The 27,711-nt window shown below is 44.0% G+C and overlaps 1 protein-coding gene across 1 annotated transcript; it reads right to left on the bottom strand.

The window, feature by feature from the left end:
* Nucleotides 1–1,566: 1,566 nt before the first annotated feature.
* tgfb2 (transforming growth factor, beta 2) lies at nucleotides 1,567–27,711 on the bottom strand. The gene is made up of 7 exons (XM_071905399.2): nucleotides 27,366–27,711; nucleotides 5,699–5,862; nucleotides 3,634–3,766; nucleotides 3,414–3,524; nucleotides 2,576–2,753; nucleotides 2,037–2,190; nucleotides 1,567–1,780 (listed from the first exon to the last, which is right to left on the bottom strand). The coding sequence occupies exons 1-7, from the start codon at nucleotides 27,709–27,711 to the stop codon at nucleotides 1,622–1,624; spliced, it is 1,245 nt and encodes a 414-aa protein (XP_071761500.1). The 3' UTR covers nucleotides 1,567–1,621.

Genomic DNA, 27,711 nt, shown 5'->3' on the forward strand with positions numbered 1-27,711 from the left:
ACACCTGTAAACTGCAGATGGGATTGGACATGATCATTACATCACCAGTGGGAGGCTGACGCTATCCACTTCTCTAGCGGGGTTAAAAATTTGCTTTGTTGCCGAACCGTAACCACAAAAAAAACACCTTAAATAGCAATACAATTATTAGAAATAGAAAATTACAAAGGATACAAAACGAAGACGAACATGGAAACGAGGACGTGGCGCGATCTGAATGTTGAAACCGGGTGGGGGGTGGGTGGGGGGGGGGTGGGGGAGTGGGGGGGGTGGGGGGGTGGGGTCATGGAGGGAAGGGCTATCTTACTTTCAGGACTTATTTCACATATAGACACTTATCACTTATACTTCCAGTGTTTGCCGTACTCTCGCGTCTTTGTGTGACAAGTGTGTGAGGTGATGCATGTTGACAGGGCCTTCAAAACGCAAAAAAAAAACAGACATGCCTGTACAAAAGCCATATCTGCGTCACTTAAAGTGTGTGTGTTGGTGTGTATGTGTATATATGTTTGTGTGTGTGTGTGTGTGTGTGTGTGTGTGATGTGTCGCATATATGCGTATCCTGTGTAGTGTTCTCACGATAATCAAAATTTCGATTCTGCTTCGATACCATTGCGAGACATACTTTCGCCAAATGTGTTCTGCAAACTGAAATTCCATTTCAACGTTGCCTCTAGAGGGCGTCAACGTGCGGATTGGAATAGTTAAAAGAAGAAGGAGGATTGGGATAAACAGCCTCAGTCTGGATCTTGACAGCAGACTGCAGCAGTCGGAGTCAAACAGCTGAAAAAAATCAACAGTCCACCATGTCTTGAACTGGATCCCAGTTCACCTAAACTGACAAACTGGTGGACAATGCGGATGTCTATCCTCTTCCAAGAGAACTGCTGTGCAGTTCATTAGGAGTGAGACTACAGGAAACAACCCCAAAACGCAAGGGTTTATGGGTATAAGGAGATAGATGTTGACATCTGATAGCCAGCAGTTCCTCATGCTTGAAAAGCCTAGCAGAACAAAATGAGGGCAGGGCAAACCGCAGTCTGGACTGATGCTCATTCTCAGCTATTTCTTCATGTGTTCTTAACTGGTATGAACACCAGAGAAGGTCAATTACAGCAAAGAGCACAGACAAGTCCATCATGCTTAGCTAAAGTTACAGAGACTGGAATCAGATTTGTGGGACTTGGTGCGATGATAAGCTGCTTGTGAGTTCATGTGACTTTACAAGCCCTGGTTTGTTTGTAACTGGGCAGTGTGAACCAAAACGAACCAAATACAAAACTGCAGCAAAGTAAACTTTTCCGCAAACCAGCTGTAGGTGTGACTGTGCCCTTAGTATTGGTATTGAAGTCAAAATTCTGGTATCGTGACAACACTAGTCCTGTGGTGTGTATGTGTTGTATTGTACGTGTGTTGCTGCGTGGGTTGCATGAGCACACTCTTGTTCTGTACCTATATTCTCCAACACACCGCACCTGACGTCTGTGCCTGTGTGGAAAGATTGAATATGCTTGTATAATAGTGCATGTAAAGAGATAGTATGGTTGCAGTTTGACTGTATGTATGTGTGTGTGTGTTTGTGTGAAGGAAAGAGAGTGCTTGTGCTGGCTTGTAATGATTCCTAGCTGCACTTGCAGGACTTGACGATCATATTGGAGAGCTGCTCTATTTTGGGGGTCTTGCCGATGTAGTAGAGGATGGTGAGGGGCTCCAGGTCCTGGGAGACGCAGCAAGGCGACGCCGATGCTTCCGGATTGATGGTGTTATACAGGCCTAAGACCTGGCAGGACAGGAAACACGAGCGTCAGATCAAGAGCTAGCATTTCTTTGTCTGCAGAAGAAATCAGCGACATCCATAAGTGACACAGGCATTAGGGATTATGAAGCAGAAATGTGTCAAGATGAGATAAACATCCCACTATTACCTAAAGATGAAGAAGACACAGCTACTTTTACATCTGCTTTACACTGCTGCTCTGACCTTTCTCTACTCTGACCCGGCTGATTGTTTAACCCTTGGCCCCCTTCCCTGGTACCTTGGAATGCTGGGTGTCGGCGCTCCACAGATATGGGCAAGCCCCGGCGCAGAAGTTAGCGTTGTAGCCCTTGGGTTCGTGGATCCACCGCCAGCCCAGGTCCTTCTTGAAATCGATGTACAGCGACCGTAAGCAGCAGTTGTCCTGGACGTTTCTGCGGGGGGTGAAGAAGAGAAGTGAACTGAGTTTGCAGAAGACAAGAGCTGAAATGATGGCTGGACTTGCTTCTCATTTTTTGGGTTGGGTTGGGATTAGGATTTCACTCAAAACCTGTAATTAAACCTGCCTCACCCTGCCTGAAGAAGCTGCTAACCCTAAAAGAATTTCATTAGTATGGCTTTCAGTGAGTTTTATTGTCTTATGAGGCTTTTCCACCCAGACAAGAATTCTGGACAATTCTGACAATTGGCAGCTTCAATCTAAAAGTATCTGTACTGGCCTTCAAAAACCCATATCAGTCAAACCATACTCTTTTTCCTTCTTTATGTTGTGGCATTCATCAAAGAACTATCCAGCTGCTGTAAGTCTGATCCAATTACCTGGAGCAGTAGGCAGCGTCCAAAGCCCTCTTGGATCGGTGGCTCTTGTGCGGGGACTGCGACTGGGACTCCAGCCGGTATGACGGCAGCAGCATGAGGAGCAGGTGTGGAGCCTGAGCGCTGTGCCGCCGCTTCTTAAACACCTTCAGGTCCCCGCCGTGGAAGCTGTCATCAATACCTGGAGAAATTACAAAAATATGACAAATGACTTAAAGGTCCCAAATTCTACACATTCTAGTGTTTTATTTTATGTTCATTTTTACATTTTCCAGCATCTCTCTGAGCCTTACCAAGAACAGGCTGTTTCTGTCGCTGTGTCTTTAAGGCTCATTAATATTAACGACCCCTCCGTTCTGATTGGCTAACCGTTTCAGTATGTGAAACGTGAGACACCGCAGCCCGGCAGCTACAGGTAGGGAAAACTCTCCAGTAATAAACAATGACAACCGCTCAACCGCTTTGAAAAAAACACTTTGTTAGTCTATTATTTCTTACAAAAATGATAATGAGCGAACCTTTGTGACGCCACAAAGTTACGGAAGTCCAAACGGCTCGTTTAGAGGCTCGCTTTTCTAATGTGGATTGTGTGGATTTAGTTGGCGACCGTGCGTTTTGATACTTTCACCATGTTTAGATAGCACATCCAACTCCTTTATAATCAAAGAGGCAAGGGGAATCCCGCTTTCCACGATATGGGACCTTTAATACAAGGTGTCCGAAAAGTCTGAACTCACATGGAAAACACCAACTAAATGGGTATCAGAACTACTTTACAGATTCCAGACCTTTCAACACTTACATAAACACTTTACATATAAACTTTAATAAATCAAATAACCTGCAAACCGCGCCTCCAGCTCCTCACTCTTGTTGGGAATAATGTAGTTGTTTGATGGTACAAACGTGCAGCATGGACAGTGCAAGCTGATCTTGAATCCACTATTTCTGTCTGTGGGGTGACAAGAGTTGTATAACAAAGTGATGGGAATACACGTTTTTTCATTTGATAAGTTATCAGGAATGTGCTGCAGTATATTATGGATGCGACAGGCACTTACCTCTGTGGTTCAGCCATTCGCTGACCGCCTCCGTCACATCGAAAGACAGCCACTCCCCCTCCGTTTGCGTTCGCACCACCTTGCTGTCAATGTAGCGTTGTGTTGGGGACGTCAGGTCTTTGTGTCCCAAAATCTGTGGACACAGAAGAGAGGATGACATGAAATTGATTAACCACGCCAAATGTCTCTTGGGTGGGGACTCGCGTTTTAAGGCGTCTCCGTGCCGTTATTTGGTGCCATCCGAGTTTGAGCGGCATTGTTCTCACCTGGACAAACAAATCGAACTAAAGGAGGAAATGCTCCAGAGTTCAAATAAACCGCTACAGACATGCTTGGTGTGAACTCATGCTAACTCCCCAGTTCTTCTTCCGTTCATTCCAAATGAACTGGAAACATAAAACGCATCACTTCCTGTGCGCCAGAGGATTTTTCCCAGGAAAGACCTACCAGACACCGGGTGTTTAGAACAGCAAATATAAAACAGAGGAGCAAAAAGCAAATTTATATTCATGAAAATGTCACAGATTATTATTTTACCAGTTTGTTGGCCTTCTGTTAGACCCCCAAAATCCACTGTTTTTTCTAGAGTTTAACATTGGGCTTACAGCATAAGGGATTTCGACATCACATGCTGTACATTGGCAAAAGTATGCGCATTAGTCATAATATCCCTGATACGTCAACATAAAAATGCAATATAAATAACATATATATAAAGTAACACAATAATGGCAACCTGGAGAGACTCTCCTGGTTGAACCGTTCAGGTCTAGCAGACTGCTCTCATCTCCCTGATCGATTGGCCAGGTCTGGGAGGAGCAGAGGGAGCGGAAACAGATGCCGGACAGATCGCTGTTATTCTGCTGTCCTTCATAACCATGTGTTTATGTTGGCTCATCCCCTGCCTAATGTGTAAAACACTGCTCCTGCTGCGTTTACCGAGATCTGCTGCTCGGGTTTGGTGTGGGAAATCCAACAAAGGGAGAATGTGGAAGAAAGAGGGATCGGAATGGAGGTAGATGTTGTTGGAGATGATCAAAAGTGTTACAAGATGGTGGTGATGGGTTGAGGAAAACCTATGGATAGATTTGTGACGCTTTATACCAAAGGATATCGACGGAACGAGAGAGGCAAACGATCTAACATTGGTGAGTCTTTCTCTGGACGGAGCGCTTGCTGCTGCTGTTTAGGAGACAGTTTGGATTTCACTCTTTGGATTCGTCTTTTCCTCTGTGGAGAAGATTTCCCACTAGTGACCATAGCTGCTCATTAAATTTGGGCAAATAGGGTGAATTTGTGTCTGACGACGTTGTGGCAGTGCTTTGGTCACGAATAGATGGCGATAAAAGTCATAAATTACCCCTTAAAGGAGTCGTTTCAGTGTTAAATCCATAGGTGAATCTCGGGGGATATTCATCACGGCAAAGAACAAAATCCACCGTAGCAGCTGAAATATTTGGACATTTTTCGATGAGGTGTGAATTCTTGCTGTGTATACACGCGAATGAGTGAGTGTGACGTCTGCGTGACGGATGGATGTGAGGCGGACGTTATCGGGGTCTTCATCTCCCCAGCGCGAACTCTCTCCTCTTTGTACCGGCCCCGTCCATCCTCCCTCACACATTTATAGCCGCTGTGTTTGCGTGAGAAAATCCCCCTGTTTGGAGCTGTGTTTAGCCCAGCTGTCATCCCCCCAGCCTGGATGTAAACACAGCATGGGAACTGGCTGGTGCAGACAGGCCGACGGATGATGACCATAGGGCTAAATCACGAGTCTGAATTCTTCACTGTGTTTTACATTCACAAATAACACCAATGTGATCCATTACGCCCACCTTTAAAGCTCATATGAACAGCAAATGCCCTGAATTTTAGAAAGTGTTCATGTCTGTGTTTGAATGTGTATTAAAGTGGTAATCCTCAAAACCTTCATGCATTCAAGACTAGGTACCTCAAAGGAAAGCCATAGTCCTTCCTAGCATGAATGAATCCCACCTCTTAAATGGTTTTTGGGAAACCTAGTTCTGTGATCTACGTCCAGAGGGAAGGGGGGGAGGGGATCTACCTGGTAGAGCTCAATGCGCTGCTCAGACACTTGGGCCCTGGCGTTTTGGAGGCGGAAGATCCTGAGCTCAGCCTTCACCAGGTTGGAGGCGTTCTTCTCCATGGAGGACACGTCGAACGTCAGCCGCCTGAAGTACGGGTTGTAGTGGGTGGGAGGGATGACATCTGAAACGAAGGAGGGATATTGGTTGATCTCCGGGTATGTATGTGTGTATGGGAGAGAGAGAGAGAGAGAGAGGGAGAGAAAGTAGTTGCCAATTAGCTGACACTCTTATGCAGAGCGACTGACAATGAGTGCAACAGTGAAATAAGCTTCAATTCCTAGATTGCAGACATTACAATCAAGCCAAAAATGAGTGTAAAGGTCTGGCTGTTATTGTCCTGACAATACTCCTGTGACCACAGATCATGTGAGGGAGAAATGCTAGGAAAAGTAATAGAATAAGAGCTGAGGAGAGAGAGAGAGAGAGAAGGGATTCTTTGTAATTGTCCACAAGAAGCGAAAACAGTAATTTCAGAGACACACAAAGATGCTGATTTCGCTCTGTTTGCCAGCAAAGCTGTGGTAATAATTACCTCATGTGAAATGTTTTGTAAACAGTATAGTCACATACGCATTAGGGTCAGACCGATATATCTTTCATTCAATATCAGATATGAGCCAGTCAGTGGATATGACGCAGTTTGTCTCTATGGTTTCAGTGGAGAGTTTTAGTGTCCCATGATGGTCTGAATGCTGTTTCAGAGGCTTTTCCACCCTGCCAAGGATAAAATTCTAGAGGAAAACACTGAATACTTGTCATTTTTTGCAATGGTCAAATTTAAAGATATTGAATATCGGCGCAAAATCAGCTACTGGCAGCTTTAATCCAAAAATATCGGTATCAGCCTTCAAAACCCCACATTGGTCAAACCCCATTAAGGCAGTACAGTATAGTGCAGATCGTTGCAAATAGGCTTAAGTCAGTGAGGAGTGTTAGTGTCCCATGATGGTCTAAATCCGGTTTCAGAGCCTTTTCCACCTTGAAAAGAATATAATTCTGCATAAAAATCATCAAATTTTAAGGTTTTAAATATCACAAAATATCACCATTGGGCAGCGTCAACCCAAAGTACCCCTATTGACATCAGCCTTCAAAAAGCCATATCAGTCGAAACCCTAACACCCACAGACAAATTAACACACACTCCCACAGAGTGTTCAGTGCACAGTAGCTGCGGCACAATCACCCTCACACACTACTAAGAACCATGTGTGTTAAAGTGTTTGACAGAAGCTTACACAGTAGGACCGGGGCGACACACACTCAGCACTGACAGCCATGTGTGTTGCCATGTCTGACAGACGCTGCGGAGAACACACACACACACACACACACACACAACGTAATACTGGAAACCATGTGTGCGGTGGAGGAGTGTTTGACAGCGTCCCACACCACGGTGCATTAGGAGGCCCGGAGGTCTTAAATTGATGGCTGTAACGTAAGGCAGAAGCCCGGGATTAGTAAGACACCGTGGTTTGTTTAGAGAGAGTATACAACCACAGCAACCATCAAGACAGATGGACTGGGACCAGCTGAGAGAGAGAGAGAGAGAGAGAGAGAGAGAGAGAGAGGGAGAAAGAGAGAGACAGAGACAGATTTATGGCATAGGGCGTGTTTTCAAACCAAATAATTTATGATCTCAATATGGTTTGAATGTAAAAGCTGGTGTTTGTTGTGTTTTTGAAAATGTACATTTTGTGTACTGCTTTGGTAATACTGTTTCTGATTAACAGAGAGAGAAAGTGAGAGAGAGCGAGAGAGAGAGAGAGAGAGGGAGGGAGGGAGAGAGAGAGAGAGAGAGAGAGGGAGGGAGGGAGAGAGAGAGAGAGAGAGAGAGGGAGGGAGGGAGAGAGAGAGAGCGTAGTCATTCAGTAGTCTGGAGAGTTTTGAAAGAGCAGATGAGAGCCATTTTTATTCTTATTATTATCAAGAAGACAGTGTTTTCGCCTCAGTTCGACCAAAAAGCAAATGGAAGTAAAAAAAAGTGAGTGGATTTTGAGCATGCATGTGAATGACTAGACAGCAGAAATCCACCGCAGCCCAGAAAAATCCAGTGGACGGGTTTACTGTGTCTAATTCAACCTCTGACCCTGTTTGTCCAGCCAATACTCGGGACTCTCACATCCACCTATGAAATACCTCTGCTGGTGTTGTGTTTCAACACGGCCATCTGCAGCCTATCTATCTATCTCTGTGTATGTCTCTCCCTCCTTTCTTCTTATATTTTTTACAGACTGCACTCACACATACACACTGGGGTTAGACCGATATATGGGGCCGATATTGCACTTTTATTAAAAAACAGATATCGGTCAGTGTCGTCCACCTCTGATATGATGGATATGATGCAGTTTGATTATTTCTTTATTGTACAAGTGTAACCTAGCTTAGTGGTACTTACATGCTTGCCAGCTGTGAGTCTTGGCAATTGAAAATATAACAATGAAAAATAAAATAAAATCACCATTAGTAGCTGACAACTACAACTTAACTAAACATCACAGTGGCCAAATCCAGACACACACACTGTGATGCGGTTTCCAGTCTTTTAGCATGAATTTTTCAGACAAAAAGTCCAATGAAATCATTCATATTTGAGAAGCTAAAAATGAAATTTCATATTAAAGAGTGTGTGTCCATATTTGGCCATGGAGGTCTACATTTGGTCGCAGTTAAATCAATGTTACTGCTAACAGACAGCAACACTGTTGCCAACTTGGCGACTTCATCACTACATTTAGCAAATTTGTCAAAAGCGACTAACCACAAATCTAGCAATTTTTTCCAACCATGGGGAACAATGTTAACTTGTTGACTTCCAAATCGGTACGGCTGATACCGATTTGTCTAATCCAAAAATGGCTGATGATGACAGAACTTGCCATTCCACAGGCAACTGTAGAGAAATGTTAAATGGAAAAAATCTTCCAATGCAACTGCAGCGAAAACTAGCATCAGCAGGAGCAGTAACTTACAGGCCATCAGCTGGACTATAAGGGTTACTACACACGCATTTCAGACAAGGACCTAATGAAAATCCTACAGGCTCTTAGACACACCAGCACATGGAAATGCCGGACCTTCTGGCAAGCATAAAAACTGATCAACACTACACCGATTGTCTGTGGGAAGCTCTTAAACTGAATGGATTCTAATTCTAAAGCACAAATGAATGTTTTATTATTATCCTTCTACTCGTTTTTACTTTCTGCTGGGCGACCAGTCGACTAACACCACCCAGTGCACGGTGCGACCAGAAGAGGCAGATGAGCCAAGACTAACGATGCTCTTGCTCGTTTCCTTCCCATCCGTCAACAGAGAAAGTCACACTTCCAGCTCCCAGCGGGCCAGCTTAAGGCAGAGTGTTTACACAAACTGCTGCAGAGCCTCATGAATGAGTCCGCTGTGCTTTAACACAACACTGGCCGCATTGACCAGAGGTTCAGGGGCGGGCTACAGCTGGGCCGATACACGCCGCGGACAGTGGACACGCATGCACATACAAGCACACACACACACACACACACAAAACTACTGTAACTGATGGACATTCACAAATACAGCTCAGTACTTGGGTTCGACTGATATTAATTTCTTGAAGGCCGATACCGATATTGTGATATCTGATATTTTGTGCCGATATTCAATATATTTTTCCAGTTTTATGCCATGTCAGTATTTCTCTCTATTATTCTTGTCAGGGTGGAAAATCCTCTGAAACAGCATTTAGACCATCATGGGACACTAAAACTCTCCATTACTGTTGAGTAAAATCCTCCCACACCACACTGGAATGATTTGTCTGGTCAGACATCTGATTTAATAACAATAATAATACAACATATTGAGTAGCTGTGGTCAGGGAGGAACCTCCATCATATCTCTGACTGGCCGATATCCGATTTTTAATAAAAGACCAATACTGGGCCAATATGTCAGTCTAACACTAATGGACACACATGCACATGCAAGCATGCACACAACTACTGTACTTGATATACATTCACAAATTACACTCAGCACAGATTACACACGCATATCCTCACAGACAGCGCAGTACGCAGATCGTCTGTCATCAAAATACATTTGGGTATTCTAGTAATGTAAGATCTACTGGGGAATTCTGGCGGGGGCGGGGGGGGGGGGCTAAGCAAACCACTGCTCGACTGCCTGAAGCTTCGGCGGCATAAAGCAGAGTCAGACCACATTACCGCTGATTTATACGAACTTGACGTGAAAATGATCCACCACAACTGGCGCCGCTGTGGTCTGTGTGTGTGCGTGTGTGTGTGCGCGCATCGCCCCGTCGCATTCAAGGAACTAAGACATGAGTGAGGCGAGTGATGTCACACACACATATACACACACAGTCGTGGGTGCTGCACTTTCATAAAGCAGACTAAGACCTCTTTTCTCCCTCCCAGAGGAAAGCTGATGTCACATGAAACCTGTCACACACAGCGGACACACAGTCCCTGATCCCTCTAATCAGTCACTTCATTACTCATCCATCCCATTACATCACGGCAATGGCAAAACACTAAAGCGTGTGCTATGTGGACAAAACACTGCTGTACGTTAAAGGAATACAGTGAGTTTTGGGGACATTGTCCCGTTGGTCAACTTAGCCGTTAAGTGATGAGAACAAAGACACCAAAATCATCCATGTGTCCCCGGTAGATCGTTGGCTCCAGAGCTCCATGCTAACACTTTAGCATACACTATGTTGAGCGATAGTAGGCTTCATGCTAACACTTTAGCATACACTATGTTGAGCGATAGTAGGCTTCATGCTAACACTTTAGCATACACTATGTTGAGCGATAGTAGGCTTCATGCTAACACTTTAGCATACACTATGTTGAGCGATAGTAGGCTCCATGCTAACACTTTAGCATACACTATGTTGAGCGATAGTAGGCTTCATGCTAACACTTTAGCATACAGTATGTTGAGCGATAGTAGGCTCCATGCTAACACTTTAGCATACACTATGTTGAGCGATAGTAGGCTCCATGCTAACACTTTAGCATACACTATGTTGAGCGATAGTAGGCTCCATGCTAACACTTTAGCATACACTATGTTGAGTGATAGGCCACTAGCATTATCTCAAAAGTAAGAAAATGAGCTCTAAAGCTAAATAGTAAGCAATGTTAAATGCATCTAAATCTGGCAGTTTTTTGTAGATTGGTAAAATGTACACAGAATATGATACAAAAATAACTGTAAATAAAATTACTGTTTTGAATTAGCAGGGACCACTTTCACTGTTTCCATAAGAAGTAGTAAATGTGCTGGGCGAATGGAGAATGTGTACAGCTAAAAATCACGGCATCCGAAATAGTTCCAAAAAAACTACATCAGCTATATTGAGATAATGACATTTTTATTAAAATTCAAGTTAATAAAAATAAGGTCAGTCTTCTAGTCTAACATAGTGTATGCTAAAGTGTTAGCATGGAGCCTACTATCACTCAACATAGTGTATGCTAAAGTGTTAGCATGGAGTCTACAATCACTCAACATAGTATAAAACAACGTGTTAGCATGGAGTCTACTATCACTCAACATAGTGTAAAACAAAGCGTTGGAGCACAATCTACCAGGGACATACAGTATGGATGACTTTGGTGTCTATGTTCTCATCACTTAACAGCTAAGTTGCCCAAAGGGACAAACTACCAAAAATTTGGTGTATTCCTTTACCTGGCAAAGTGTGACGATCTCAGATAGTAGTTCCCAGGGTCAGGGGGCCAGGCGGGGGCCACCAGCAAAATGAGGAATGGTTTCATTTCACTATTATTTCCCTCCCTAGAAGATTGCACAAAGAGAGCGAATGGAAGGAAGACTGTTTTGATTATCGGTTTCACCCTTTCTACTGTTACCTCCCTACCTACAGTATAGACAGTTATGCAATTCTGTGTAAAGTCATATCTAATGACAACAATTTTCTCAGATGGGATTCCTTGGGACAAAATCTTTCAAGGTCTGATGTGCTCTACGTATTTGGGGGGTCCTTGACTTTACCTTGACACAGGAGGATGTTTGCAAAAACCCAAGTACAGTTTAAATAAGCGAGCCGGGAGCGAAGCGGGGCACATCTGTCAATGACCACTCCATTTCAAATAATAAAAACCCTGAACGTCTTCCTGACTGGAGGACCTCGAAAGTTCACAGGCGGAGGAGGAAACCTGTCTCAGGATCCATCAAACGCAGGCTTCCTTCCTGAGGGGAGAGGGCTGAGAGTGCTGGGCTTGGCTGCTCTCTCCTCCCTGGCCTGCAAAGCCTATGAGTAGTGGCTTTGTCAGCAGAAACTATTGGCTTCATGAACCTCTTCCGCTCTCCAATGACAGAGTTAGTACCGCTTCGAGTGCCTGGACCTCTGGCTAAACTGTCATTATTCTTTTCTCAGATTAACATTTCCATTCGAAAACATAGCGATGAACAAAGAAACTTGCCCATATTTACAATGCATTAACGTGCCGATGAACATAAAGCATATTTGGACAGATTGTGATATACTCCAACAATAAAACATGTATTAGTTTAGAGGATGGTCCCTTGTAGCAGGGATTTGCCAACATTTTTAATGTTAAAGACCTCCAAAAAGATACACATTAGGCCACAGAGCCAAATTTGATCAGATTTTGTCCCAGGGACCCATATGGGAAGATTTTTAATGTTGATTTAGTATTGAATTGGAGAACTATCTACACTGTACATGGGAAGATAACAGTGGGGAGAGTGAACCCCATGATTAGAATAGTCATTCCCTTGCCAAAAAGTCACATGTGAAAACCCACATGTGAATTCAAAGCACATGTGCTTTTTGGACACAAGTTGGTTTTCATGTATGTGAAATTTCCCCTTGACATTTTCACCTGTGAATTGTCTCTTTGCATGTGAAATTAAGTTTTCACATGAGGTGAAAATGTGAAAAAAAGTTAATGTGTGGAAAAATAGTCTTCATCTAGAAATTGATTTTTTTTTTTTACATCTGAAGTAAAAACTGTTATGTAACATCAGAATACAATGTGAGAAAAATGTTCACATGTGAAAACCAACGTGTCCAGAAACCACATGTGGGTTTTCACATGTGACTTTTTTGTAAGGGTTATCATATATTCTCTAATTGGGGTCATATTCTTTCAGTACTGATGTAAAGGAAGATTAAACTGAAGCTCAAGAACGGTTTTCTTAACTGCTGTGAATCCAGCGAAGAGCGAACTTCGTTGCTTCAGTGTGACAGTGATGAGTCATTTAACAGGCAAAGACAGGGATCAGGTTGAACTGAAACTCCTAACAGTTCCAGCGCTGAAGGAACATGGATTTTTGATTGTAGCATGTTGCAAGAACAGATGTATTGCAGTGCCTGCAGCATGTTCTTCACAGAGAGTGGGGCTCTGCCATGTAAATACAACATCCTTGGTTCGAAATGGCCGAGTCCCTTTCTTTAGCCCATTGAGCTGGTTCTGGACAGTGGTGGAAAAAGTACTCGAACCCTTTACTTAAGTAAAAGTAGCAATACCATAATGGAAAAATACTCCATTAAAACAGAAAGTCCTGCTTTCAAAAGTTTACTCAAGTAAAAGTATATTAGTATTTAAGTACTTAAGTATCAAAAGTAAAAGTAGTCATTTCAAAGAACGGTCCCTTTCAGAGTGTCAAATTATTGATGCATTAACCTGTAAGAAGTATTTTAATGTTGTAGGTCTAACTGCTCCATATATTCTTAGGGAGTTTAAACTCTAACAATGCAACATATATTATGAGCTTATCGTATGTTTTGCGTGTAAAACCTTATTCTGCAAAGTAACTAGTAACTCCAGCCGTCAGATAAATGTAGTGGAGGAAAAAGTGCAAGATTTCCCTCTGAAATGTAGTGGAGGAAAAGTAGAAAGTCTCACAAAATGGAAACACTCAAGTAAAGTGCCAGTATCTCAAAATTGTACTTGAGTAAATATACTTTCCACCTCTGGTTCTGGACATGTTCTTTACATCTTGAGGGTGTAACTAACTAATCGTCTAATCCAACAGGTTTGTGGAGCAGGGGTCACGACCTCATGATAGCTGCTACTATCTAAACAGTGGAACAGAGGATATGTGCCAATGCAACCCCTCCCGGCAGCCATGTGACCTCTGCCGACCACAAATACACTTCCTGAGTTCAGGAGGCCTTAAGCTGTAGGTTGCAGCTGACCAAACTCCCCGGTCTGTCCTCTCCTGACGGCAGCGTAGCCGGACTCCATGCCGCTTGACACGGTTTCTGAGGAAAAGCTGTAATGATTCAGCTGCGGCCGGCCTCGGCTTTACAGGGCTACTTTACACACTGCCGGGGAGTCCGAGGCCGCAACATGAAAGGGTCGTTATAGTCTTGGCCGAGGCCAAGCGAGACACCTGCAGCGGGCAAACATCTGACCCCCGAGACAGGAAGAAACAATTTAAGCTAAAACTGTTTAATTTGGAGGAGGTTTGTGCGGATTTAGGCAGCGCGCACCGCCGCAACACTTGACTTCAGCTCCTTTTTTTTTTTGCTAATTGTAGGCGACGAAAGGGTTTTGCCATTTCCAATTTTATTTTCCAAAGGCCCGAACAGGTGACGGCCATATTATTCGGCTCTAACCGTGAGTCGAACGATAATAGATGGAACGGGCGTGGGAATACGTTCGGCGTAAAATGAAAACATTCGCTGCGAACTAATTACGTCGTGATCCCAAGCTGTTATGAATTCAACTGCGACTGTTTTTGCAGATGTACTGGCACGAGCCAATCCACATGTACACACGTGTCTCTTAGAAGTGGTAGTGGCCCTGGCACCATCATCATCATCATAATCATCTCTCTCTCTCTCCCTCTCTCTCTCTCACACACACACAAGGTGATATTATTGGGTGTTTTGTGTAATATTAAAACATTTCAGTTACCGTGGAGACCTTTATGGCATAACATGTGGCTTCAATAAAACATAACATTAAGCGGTATATATTTTACGAGGAGATATTCTCTTTTTCTCAATGCAGGAATGGTGCAGTGACTATTTCTGTTTGTGCAAATTCCCCAAAAGTCAGATTCAAAACTACCGGATGCAACTGTTTACTACCTCGGAATCACATTTGCCATTTGAGAATGGAAACGGGGATCCAAATATTGGTTTGCAGGGCTGAAATGCTGGGACTGACTTGAGGGAAAACTATTTGACCTACTTTTGAGTATTTCTCACTTCTGTAAGACATGCTCTCGGATTCTCCCTGAGCTTCATCCGTGGAGGGACGGTCTGTTCTCTGTCATGGGGGAAGAGAAGGACAGGAAAAGAGGTGAGGAGATGCGGAGGTGAAGAAAGCGGGGAAGAGAGGCATCAGGGAGAAGACGAGAAGGAAAAAGTGGCATATGAAACGATAGAGCACAAGGTAAATGTGCCGGTGGCGGAAAAAAGACAAAATCAGATCACCATCCGGGCCGAGAGAAACAATCAAGGTGATTTATGGAGAGGGAAACCGGGACAAGTTGAGGGAGCGACGGCGACAAAGCAGAGGAAGAGGAATGAAAGAATGATAGAGAGCGAAAAAAGATAGGAGTAGACGGCAGCAGACGCGCGGCAGCCAAAGAGGAAATGAAGGAAACGGCGAGAGGACAGGGGTGGCGGGGGTAGGGAGGGGATGGGAGCGAGAGAATAAAAGAAAAGTCAGAGAATAAGACGAGAGAGAGAGAGGAGAGAGAAAAGAAAAGGATCTAGAGCGAGGGAGAATGTGAGACGGAAGAGAGCTCCCGCCTGTCTGGTTCCCTGCAGACGCCTCCGCCCAGCCGCTCACCTGCCAATAGCAAATTGAAAACAACTCCGCACATAATCCCTGGGAACTAAAAATACCCGGCGCTTTGAAGCCCCATCCACCGCGGCCTGTCAGTCTCCGAAGGCCCTATTCCCAGCAACAGATAAACACACATATACAGAGCGCAGATGCACGTGTACGCATGCAAACACATGCTCCTCATGCGCTTGTGCATGAGGAGCATGAATAAGAAAATGTCGTGATCATAAATAAGAAAAAAACATGCAAACAGAAGCACAGATATGCAAATAGACATGGACACGTGCACGCTCAGATGGGAGGTGGGCAGTGAAGGAAACAATTTGACAAACAAAGAATTTGACGTTGAATAGATGTTGATACAATGGCCTGCACCAATGTTGAAATTGACATTAAAGTTGAGACTTCCATAGTCGTCCATAGCTTCTACCAACATCATTTAGTAAAATCAGGACCTAAATATCTTTATGGCATCAGTTCAAACCAGTTTCCAAAGCTGTTTGAATATGATTTCTAGGGACTTTTGGAAAAGCCAATAGATAATTTCCTTGGAAGAGAGTTGGCAGCATGGCTGACTGACTGTTGTCCAAACTCTGGTTAAGTTCTTATTCAGGTCAAGTTGCTTCTATGAACCTTTGCTACCCTGTGATTGAGTCTCCTTATTGTCATGAATGGACCAGTTAACAGAATATTCCCCCTTCTTTGGCTGAACAATAGTAGCCCAAAAAAGAAAACATTTTGACATTGAATAGATGTCAATCCAGCCTGCACCAATGTTAAAATCCCATGTATATATAGCACCAAAATGAAAGTTGAGATGAGGTCCATCGTTTTGTCGAATCAGGAGCTAAACATCTTTCTGGTATCAGTTGAAAATAGTTTCCGAAGCTGTTTTAATAGGAATATTCACTGTGCCATAGTAGCATACTGTGAAAATTGTGTGCTCGTTTGGGTTGACGTTGAACTTGGCCACCTCCTGCTCATTGAAGCCTGTCAAATGCTTGCTGGGATGGCTCATTTCCACTGTTGCTGTATGGCAACAAGGCAATTAGACAGCAAGGCAGCGAGAGAGAGAGAGACACACACACACACACACACACCGTGACTCAACCACATGCACGGTGTGTGCACATGCAGAGTGGCAGCAGCGCAGACAAACCGTGCCTCATTACTCGCTGAATGACACACACCGTCGTGACCACAATTACACCAGGCTCTACTTGACCATGCTGTTGCATAACATTGGGCTCGAACCGACGCCGCCAAAAACACCGTCCAACCTCCCATCCACCATCTGAGTGAAGCGGCCGAACCTGCGCCTGCCGTTCACCTCAACCAAACATCTCGCTCCCCTCCGTTTTACACTCCTGTTAAGACTATCATCTTACACAGGACTTGTGCCGTTGCTGTAAACAATACAGAAAGTGCTGGAGGAGAAGTTGTTATTCTTTTTACTCTCTCACTCAATCGCTCTCTTTCTCTCTCCCTCTGTTACGCAATGCTGCTTGGCCGTGGTGGCTGTGCAGTTCAAATGGCAGCACCGTCCAGGTCTTGCGTAAGTGAACAGAAACCGGGCTCTCAACAACAACCCTGCGGTGAGGTCCGTCAATCAGGCAAATACCCCGAAGGTCTTACGTTTCCAGCCCAAGCAGCTCTCCCTCCAGCTGCCTTCTTTCTCTCTGATCACTCCATCACAGGAGAAAGGGAATCTGGAAGATCCTGGTTAAGAATCTGAAGCAAAAACAACAGTCCCGGGCTGCTACCTTCGCAGTTGAAGGTTTGCACTTCATAGAAATAAAGAACTAATGGTCAGTTGCCATCCAGTCTGTTTACAGCAACGCAGTAACAACACCGTGACTGTAACACCCGCATGACTACGCTGAGAAATGCAACATTGATCAGGGTGACAACGGCATAAGCTGAATCAAAACACAAGGGTAAGAATGGGGGAGCACAAGGTTCTTGGCCATAATAGAAGTTACTGTATAGACAAGGGTAGAAGTAACTAATTACAATTACTCTCGTCACTGTACTTGAGAAACTTTTCGCGTAATTATACTTTTTGTTAAAGTCAGTAATTTCACTTTTACTTAAGTATGTTTTGACTAAAGTATTTTGTGGGTTCTCCATAAGCATTGCATCAGAAACTGGCCTGTTGTAAAGTGGCCAACTGTGGAGCCATTCACAGTCAACGGTTAGTCAGCTGAGGAGAGAAGAGTAATCTGGCTTTGCTTTATTGCAAGTTTTTTCTTTTTTTTGTTTGAACTCTGTCCTCTCTGCCTTTTAGAACTGCATGGGAATTCTGAGTACATTTTAAAAGAGCTACTTTTCACTTTTACTTAAGTAGATTTTTACACTAGTACTTTTACCTCTACTTAAGTCAAATTTCAGCAAAGTAACAGCACTTATGCTTGAGTAGGATATTTTGGTACTTTTTCTACTCCTATGTATAGATGTACACACTGTAGGTGTGTGTGGGTGAGTATTTGTATGGGTAGATGAGTATAAATATATGCAATACACAAATGGGGGTCTGTTTGTGCGAGTATTTATGTGGTCCTGTGTAGCTCATTGGGTAGAACAAGGCACTAACACTGCCAGGGTTAGGGGTTCTATTCACTAGAGAGAGGCACTAACACTGACGGGGTTAGGGGTTCTATTCACTAGAGAGAGGCACTAACACTGACAGGGTTAGGGGTTCTATTCACTAGAGAGAGGTACTAACACTGCTAGGGTTAGGGGTTCAATTCCCCATGTTGCTAAAAGGCTAGAGGAAGGCACTAACACTGCCAGGGTTAGGGGTTCTATTCACGAGAGAGAGGCACTAACACTGCCAGGGTTAGGGGTTCAATTTCCTGTGTTGCTCAAAGGATAGAGGAAGGTGCCATCACTGCCAGGGTTAGGGGTTCAATTCCTTAGAGCAAAGCACTATCTCTGCCAGGGTTAGGGGTTCAATTCTCCATGTTGCTCAAAGTCTAGAGGAAGTTGCTAACACCACCAGGGTTAGGGGTTCCATTCACTAGAGCAAGGCACTAACACTGTAAGGATTAGGGGTTCAATTCCCCATGTTGCTTAAAGGCTAGAGGAAGGCGCTAAAATGGCCAGGATTAGCCAGGGTTTGGAGTTCAATTCCCTAGAGCAAGGCACTAATTCTGTTGGGGTTAGGAGTTCTATTATTTAGAGCAAGGCACTAAGACTGTAAGGGTTAGGGGTTCAATTCCCCATGTTGCTCAAAGGCTAGAAGATGGAACTAACACTGCCAGGGTTAGGGGTTCAATTCCTTTAGTTGCAGCTCAGTGAGTAGAGCAAGGCACTAATACTGCCAGGGTTAGGGGTTCCATTCCCTAGAGCAAGGCACTAACACTGGCAGGGTTAGGGGTTCCATACCCACTGGGACCACCCATGTTAAAAAATACATTCATAGTACTGTAAGGTGCTTTGCATCAAAGTCCACATCAATGTCCACTAAATGTGGACAGTGGTAATATAATATGTGATGACAGTTTTGGAGACAAATTAAAGTTCAAGAATGAAAACTGTCTTCTACCAGTGGCAGCAGGCTGGCATGCAGCTTGTTAACGTATTGTGACCAGCTTAAAGAAAGTTTTCCGCATCTTATGATCGTGGCGGCCAGGTTTGGACCGAGCTCCGGCGCGGAAACGTGCCCGATCTCCGGAGGCGTGTTTGTGTTCATGTGTTTGGCTGTTTTTACAAGCCTCCCTTCACAAACCAACAGCCGCCACACGACCCGGTTTATTTACAGAAGTGCAGGGGAGATAGGCCAGAGGTTTCACTAAGACTAACTAAACACTATCCATCACACGCGCAGGCACAAGGGGCTGAACGACACACATTGAGGCCTTTCAACGAGCTGCCCACATCAGAACACGCAAACACAACCGCTCACAATGCAAACTAACGCCGAGCGCAGTGCCCGTACGTACACACTCAATGAAAAACATGAATCCCATACCATTCCGAATGGTTTTACACAAATATACACACATGCTCGCAGACACACGCCATTAAATTTCCATATAAAGTGAGCTACTCCTCGCAGCCTGACGCTTTCTGCTTCCTATTAAAAAAGTGACACATCCTTCCTGCAGACACTTTAAAGGCCTGATTAGAGGCCATTCTTTAACTCTGAAACTCGTGCCAAACAAGAGCTTCTTTCTTACTCCCCCTCAGCATTTACTCACCGCAGGAATGTCTCTTCGTAGCGCCATAGCTCACCTTTGGAAAGCAGATAAATGCCTGAATGGACAACAACTTAGTCTGCTGCGGCTTACGAGATCACCAGCTATCATACTTGTGAACGTGCAACTGGATCCAGCATTTTCTTTCCCGTTTGTTTGTCTCCACAGTTGTGTGTTCGGATCCGTGCGCATTTATGAGCCAATTGCGCTGAAAACACTCCGAATCCAAATTGTTAGAAACCACTCACATAATGTTTGTAATGTGATTTTGCCAACACAAATGCTTGATGTTTAAAAAAAAAAAAATGTTCAAAGTGTAATGTAGAGAATTGTTACCTGATGGCGAGCTAATTAGTGCCTTTGAATTTGGATCACTAAATAAAAGCAGAATGCAACATGTGGTCCGCATTTACTTTGTAAATAACCAGTAAATCTTCAGCTCACCATGTTCACTCCCTATAACAAATGACCTCTCTTCTAATGCTGTTTGAAATGCTCGCCAAACATTCTCCTATTAGGGTTTTGACAGGAGATTTACAGTGGTGGGCTCTGCATGTCAATGTCAGATGTACTGATGGTAGATCGGCGCTGTAAATTGTGTGCGCATGTGTGTGTGCGTGCGTGTTTCCAGCGCAGTTCCAAACCAAACACCCGAGCACATCAGATGCCACATATCATTACAGATTAACATTCACTGTGAAAGAGCAATGTTTTATCAGTGACTAAATGAAACCGTTGGGAGTCTGCTCAGCCATGCTGAAAAGCTTGTCTGTTTTCAAGGCCAGATCCGCTGTAAGGCTTTATGAAGAACATTCAGAGTGTTACACTGTTGATCTCTGCAGACAAGAAGAAGAACACAGCCTTTGCTACTTTGGGCCACATCGTCTGCATCAACCTTCTGCAAAGGTCATGAGCAGCTTAAATCTCACAGTGTGATAATGTCAACATGAGTATGAATGATGCTCTGAGGAAAACATGCAGCGCAACACGTTGATGAAACACAGTATTGAATTGTAAATGTAGTGGTAGTAGGCTAGAGGTTAGAGAAGCAGGCTTGTGAAAGCAAGGTTGCCGGTGTGAATCCCCAGACGGGGGAAGGGAAAGAAGGGAAAGCTGGGAAAATGTGGGTGGGGAAAGTTAATGAGTAACACTCATTCAGCCTTCCCTCAACTGTTGGGATTCTCTTGAGCAAGGCACTGAACCCCCAACTGCTCCAGTGGAGCTTCTCAGTAGCCACTAGTAGAAGACTGTGGTTTTACTGGGCAGCTCCTAGTGTGAATGTGTGGAACTGTGTGAATGTGAAGCAGGGAGTTGCTGGAAAGGAGCATGGAGCTCCATCGACTTTCCCTGGACAAATAAAGGTTAACATGATATACTGTTAACTGAATCACGATTACATCTTTTTGCGATCGAAATATGAATATAAAGCCAGCATCGCACAGCTTAAACATACTGTTTAGGGGGAGTGAAGACCTATGAGAGCAGAAGCCAGCACACACTGGGGTCAGTGTGTTCACAGGCTGCTCTGGGGGAAGCAGGGAACTCTATAGCACACCAGAGACATACAATAACCTGGAGGGCAGACAGGCCACGCCAAAGAGACATTTATGTACACTCAGCTCTTCTACTAGGCATGCAAACAGGGAAACATTGTGTCCGCCAGCCCAGACCATGAGACTGAGTCTTTTATAGTTGAGACGGAGAGACGTACGCCATGCAATCATACATATCATACATATATCATATCGTATCGTACACCCTACAAAGACAAATAAGCAGCAATAACTGCATCAGAAGTGAAAAAAAATGAGTTCATCTCCTGTCCTGACAAATGTTTAGCTGCAACAGAAGTGGAAGGTATATTGTTTAATAGCATCAATGGGTGTATTACTTTTGTTGATATGAAATCTAAATTCTAGTCATGACCTTTGACCTTCAAAGCACATAAGATGTAGTACCTTCTATTAGCCTTTGTAGGGTGATGATATATTATATAGTCTGGGTGATATCTGCACTCCAGAAGAAAGTGAAAGTCTTCACAAGTTTCATAACCTAACTAAGGCTGCGATCACATGGAAGCTTTCTACTCCTGCTCAAACACAAAGCTCGACTGTGAGCGTCACTCGTAAGACAGAGAGCAAGAGGTCAATGGATGCATCATTCTGGTTGCTATGCGACACAGAGTTTGACAACAACCTTGCAAGATATCTAATTAGCGTTGGTGAACTAAGCTGCAGTAACAAAGGGGATAATGTTGCTGAAAATAAAAAGGGAGCAGAGAAAGTTAGCAGGATGTCTCCGCTTGCTCTTAAAGGAGAGGATGAGTTACCGATTCTGAAACAGAGGACAGGTTTATCATCTCGTCCTTGAGCTCTGCCTAGATTTCGTCTCAAGATGTTGACGGAAAATTGAGACTTCTTCAACTAGGAGAGGAGCGCCCCAAAATGCCAAAACACCCAAACGAGGAGGAAATGCACCTGTCACCACCAAACCATTTAAAAAAGCGTCCTATGTGATCACAGCCGAAGAATTACGATCTTATCAAGATTTTCTTTGGGAGTGCAGGTGTCACCCAGACAATTGCCTGTTGGATCTAGCCTAGCTATGCACCCACCGCACAAAAAGGGCGTGGTGAGTCATTCTTCAGTTTACATACATACTGTACATACAAAGAACATATAAAGATGATCACGACACAAACAGTTTCAGCATGGAGAAACTAACTAAAACAAACTAACAATACTAGAGAAATGCCACAACCTGAGGGACAATGAGTGACCGAAACACACACACACACACACACACACACAAAGAATACACTTTTACACATAACCCCAGGACAAAAACCTCATTTTGTAAGCAGACATGCGCACGAACACACACACATATGTAGCTGCACATGCACACACTCCCACACACACACACACACACACACACACATTAACACACAATGGTTACTACGGTGTCTGATGTGCCCTTACCTGCTTTTGAAATGATTTGTATAATTACTATAACAACTAACTGTGGTTTTTTGTTATGATATGTGTATTAATGATTATGTTCTATTGCATGCTACATGTGTAGCATCTCCATATGGCTTGAATGTATAACAACATTTTGCGGGCAAACGCTGTTTCCGATAATCAGTCGTGCCAATTACGGGAACTGAATTGAATTGCATTGAGAAAGAGAGGGATAGGGATGGGGTTGGGGTTGTGGGGTTGTGTGTTCGTGTGTGTGTGTGTGTGTGTGTGTGTGTGTGTGTGTGTGGAGGGGGAGTTCTCCCTTCCACAGCCCAGCAACAGTGGCTCTCCTGCTGGAATTTTCCATGGAGCAAGTGGCAGAGCAGAACAGAGTAGCAGCGGCGGCGGCGGCATATAGCAGCCGCTACGCACAATGCCTCACCCCCCCCTCCCAACACACACACACACACACACACACACACCCCTCCTCCTCCACCCCCCCAACAACATTTTTGTACGGCTTCCAGTGCCGTTGTGCCCCACATTGCTGCCTCCGAGGACTTCCTGGCGCCCAACCAAATAAGGTTGATACCCTTGTGTGTGTGTGTGTGTGTGTGTGTGTGTGAGCTGGCAGGCGAAAGATATTCACTTTCACACCGAATCATACACACACACACAAACAGTCTCCACAAGTCCGAGTGAAGGAGAAGGAAAAAAAAAACACAAAATAAATAAATAAGCCCATATCAGCTGAAGGGTTAACTGCTGGTTCATATCTCTCTATCTATCTCTCTCTCTCTCTCTCTCTCTCCCTCTCTCCTGTCATCATCCGTCTCCACATCTAAGGAACTGGCCGGTGTCAGAAGTTAAGATGAATAGGAATAAATTCTGGCCTTTTTTCTCTCTGGATGTTGACTCAGTATTATTTATACCCTGTAAATGCTTTCCTGACTGCGCCTGGCGTCGGGCCAGATCTATTCATATTTAGGGTATTTATACAGCAGGCAGCGCCAAGGATAACATTTAATGCAAAATACACCTCGGGGCATACAAAATGTCTCGCTAATTTATTTTTGCTTCATATCATGTACTCACATTTCTGATCCGAGGCAGGGGGGGACCATATCGGGGGTTAATGGCTCTGTAGTTTCATTTAATATTATTATCGTGTTTATACAGCCATGCCTTTTTCTGCGATATTCTTTTGATCTCCCGGAGGAGAAATTTATCATTTCCACGGGGGTGGGGGTGGGGGGGTCAGAGGTCAGGGTCAGCTACAGAACAGCAGCTATGGAGCTGCTAGGGATTCAGTGTCTTGCTCAAAGGCACTTCAGCAAGAGACTGAACCCATGAAATTAGTTTGAAATTAGTTTAGTTTGTGGTTGAGGAATACTGTGTACAACTTGAAATCGGTGAAAGACGAACACAAAACCGTTGTGAAAATAGCTGTTTTTTTTATCAGTGTGACACACTTACTGCACACTTAAATTATCTGTGATGCGATTTTTTCCTTGGTCCTTGGTTGGGCATTACTGTACACAGAGATGTAGTGGAGGGTAAACCCACCTAAACCCAATTTGCCCACCTTTTTATGGCTGGCATAAATCTTAATGAGGCAAATTTACAGTACACATCATAGTAAGTAGTATGAAACTGATCTACGTTATATGAAGATGGGGGTTTTTAGAGGGAAAAGGCAATAAATTACTGGTTTTATGAATACACAATGGATTTTTCTTCATAATTGTGGTTGTTTAGCTTATGATGATCGCTGACTAACTTTATTCATCGCTACATCACTGATTGTATATTGTGTACAGTGATGGAGTGGTAAAAAAAAGAATGGTAAACTCTAAAAAAAACTCCAGTCGGTGATCATCATTAGGCAAATGACCACCACTACAAAAATCAGCAGCATTCAGTTCTGCTTTTTTCTGGTCTCCATATACATAATTTACACCACTTTTATACTGCTGAGCATGATGTGTATTGATTTATGTCAGGCTAAAAAAGTGGTAAACCTTATTCCTGCAAATAAAAAGCTAGGTAAAGTGAGTTTAAGTGGGTTTACCCTCCACTACGTCCCTGAGTGTGTGTGTATGTACAGCAGATTGTATAATACTCGCTGAAAAAAGAAACATTCACTCAAAGTGATGACCGTTTCCTACTCACACACACACAAGGCAGCCATTCTTAAAGGGGGTTCAGGGAAAAGTCTTGGATCAGTGTTTCATTGTCTGCGTCCGATTGCTCATAGCTATACAATAACAACTTGTCATGGCTGGTGTTGTCACGATATCAGTATTCTGACTTCAAGTCTAAAATCTGAAAATTCAATACAAAACATCCCAGAACAACCACTGGGATTTATTTGAACAAAGTGGGGTGTCGGTCTTTGTTGGATCTGTAAGTGAAGTAGCTCGATATTTGTCTCCTGGCACCGGTTTGTCAATTTAGGTGAACTGGGATCCAGTTCAGGGGTGGACTGTTGAATTTGTTCAGCTGTTTGACTCCAACTGCCAGACTGAGGCTCTGTCTAGTCTAGTCCTTCTTCACATCAAAATACCAATAAATAAATAGGATATATTCTACATTACTAGTGTGTTCACGCATAAATCCCGTTTGCCTGAAATTGGCTTTTCAATGATGGTAGGACATTTTGGGGTGTGTACCATTTGCTGCAGGCGTGTTGTACGGGTGTGGCCAGCAGGGAGTTGGTTGTGGCTATCAAGGTGAGGCTAGCAGCCATAGAGCAAGGAAGTCACAGCAACAACAAAAATGGAGAAATGCAGTGAGAAAAGAAAGAACAGCAAAGCTAAACGTTCAGAAACACGGTGAACACCAGCATTGGTTTTCTAAAGGAGACAAAAGGGCTGAGAAGTGACGCAGTGCTAGCTTGTATACTGCTAGCCAGTTAGCTAGGTTTTCTCTGTAGCTAGCTACTGATGCGGCACTATGCAATTCTATGAGCAAAACAATAAATCAACATTTTCTGTGGTTGCTTTTTCTGTGTTCTAATAATCAATGTGAAATGTATATGGTGTAAATCATTTGTCGTGACCTTTTCACGGTTGTCAAACAACAGCATGATGAAAAACATGACTCCTCTCTTGTATAGAAGTTTGCTAGCTTGTTAGCATTTTGTGAAGTTCCAGATAATTCAATTATTATGATTGTGCAGTTGTTTGACAGACATGAAAAAGGTATGGGCAATTAACAACACCATATACATTTCACATCAATTATTAGAACACAGAAAAAGCAACCATAGAAAATGTTGATTTATTGTTTTGCTCATAGGTATTGAATAGGCTTTCGCACTTGTAGCGCACTTTGTAGGCGTGGCCCATTTGAAACATCACCCCATTCTCCTACTACAGCTTTAAAGCAATATTCCACTTAGTTTTAACATGGGGGTTATTTGGCATTTGACCGCCATGAAAACCAGAATATAAACTAATCACCAAGATCAGATGCAGCTGGACGAGTTTGTAGCATTAGGATTTTTACTTGTTCTAAAAAATATGACCAAAACGTTGAAAATCACTACTCCAATCGGCACGTTTACGCCCTCTAGAGGCGACGTTCAGATGGAATTTCAGCTTGTGGAGCTTGTTAGGTGAACGTACCTAATGTTTATGAACTGTAATGTTTCCTAACAGTATGGAAGCAGTACTGAAATGTCGGTTATGATTACAGCAGCAGCGATGTGGCGGTGCAGGCCGAGTTCACGTCAGGCTGCTGTGTTGAGCTCCAGCTCTCTGCTTTATGGTTGTTTTCCTCTGCACTCGTCCAGCAGAGCATGATGGGACAGATTTTCCAAAACAATCACAAACACACGTGACCACAAACGCTGCTCGGGACTCCATGTATCATAACTTCTAGACTTTACACACAGGTAATGTTTATGGGACACTTATGGGAACTTATGCATGTGCACACACACACACACACGCACACACACACACACACACACACACTCGGAGGAGTTGAAGGGCTGGGTGATGATTTTATGCACCTCCTTTGCGCCCACGCATGCACACACACACACACACACACACACACACACACATACACAGACACACAAACACACACACTTTGAGGGGAAGGACTGCATGTTGATTTTATGCATCTCTCGCTCACACACACACACACACACGCACACACACACACAAATGAACAATCTCTCTCTCTCGCTCTCTGTCTCACACACACACACACACACACACACACTTAGCCCCCGAAGTGTAGAAGGGCTGTATGTTGACCTCCTTACACATACACACACACACACAAACTTATTCTCCCATGGGTAGAAGGGCCGTATGTTGATTTTATGTACCTCCTCGCACACACACACACACACACACAAATGAACAATCTCTCTCTCACACACACATACACACACACACAAACAATCTCTCTCTCTTTCTCTCTCTCTCTCTCACACACACACACACTTAGTCTCCGACTGTTTGAAGGACTGTTTGTTGATCTTATATAGCTACCTCTACATACACACACACACACACAAAATTATTCTAGAAGGAATAAATAGAGGGAATGTTGATTTTATATACCTCCTCTCTCTCTCTCTCTCTCTCACACACACACACACACACACACACACACACACACACACACACTTACTCTCCGACGGGTACAACGGCTGCATGTCGATCTTATGCACCTCCTTGGCATAATACTCCTCCTCGCTGCGCTGCCGCTCACACGTCGCCGCCCGCTCGTTCGCCTTCTCCTGCAGCAGGTCGCGGGTGCTGTTGTAGATGGCGATGATGTCCCGGGACACCTCGTCGGGCTCGGGGAAGTCCTCCGGGGGGCTGGTGAGCTTCAGCTTGCTCAGGATCTGCCCCCGGATGGCCTCGATGCGCTTCTTCATGAACTGATCCATGTCCAGCGTGCTGCATGTGGACAAGCTGAGCGCCACGGTGGCTAAATCCAAAGTGAGGAGAAGACTGAGAATATACAGGTTCAT

This window comes from Centroberyx gerrardi, chromosome 12 (genome assembly GCF_048128805.1).
Source record: "Centroberyx gerrardi isolate f3 chromosome 12, fCenGer3.hap1.cur.20231027, whole genome shotgun sequence".
Classification (NCBI taxonomy): domain Eukaryota; kingdom Metazoa; phylum Chordata; class Actinopteri; order Beryciformes; family Berycidae; genus Centroberyx; species Centroberyx gerrardi.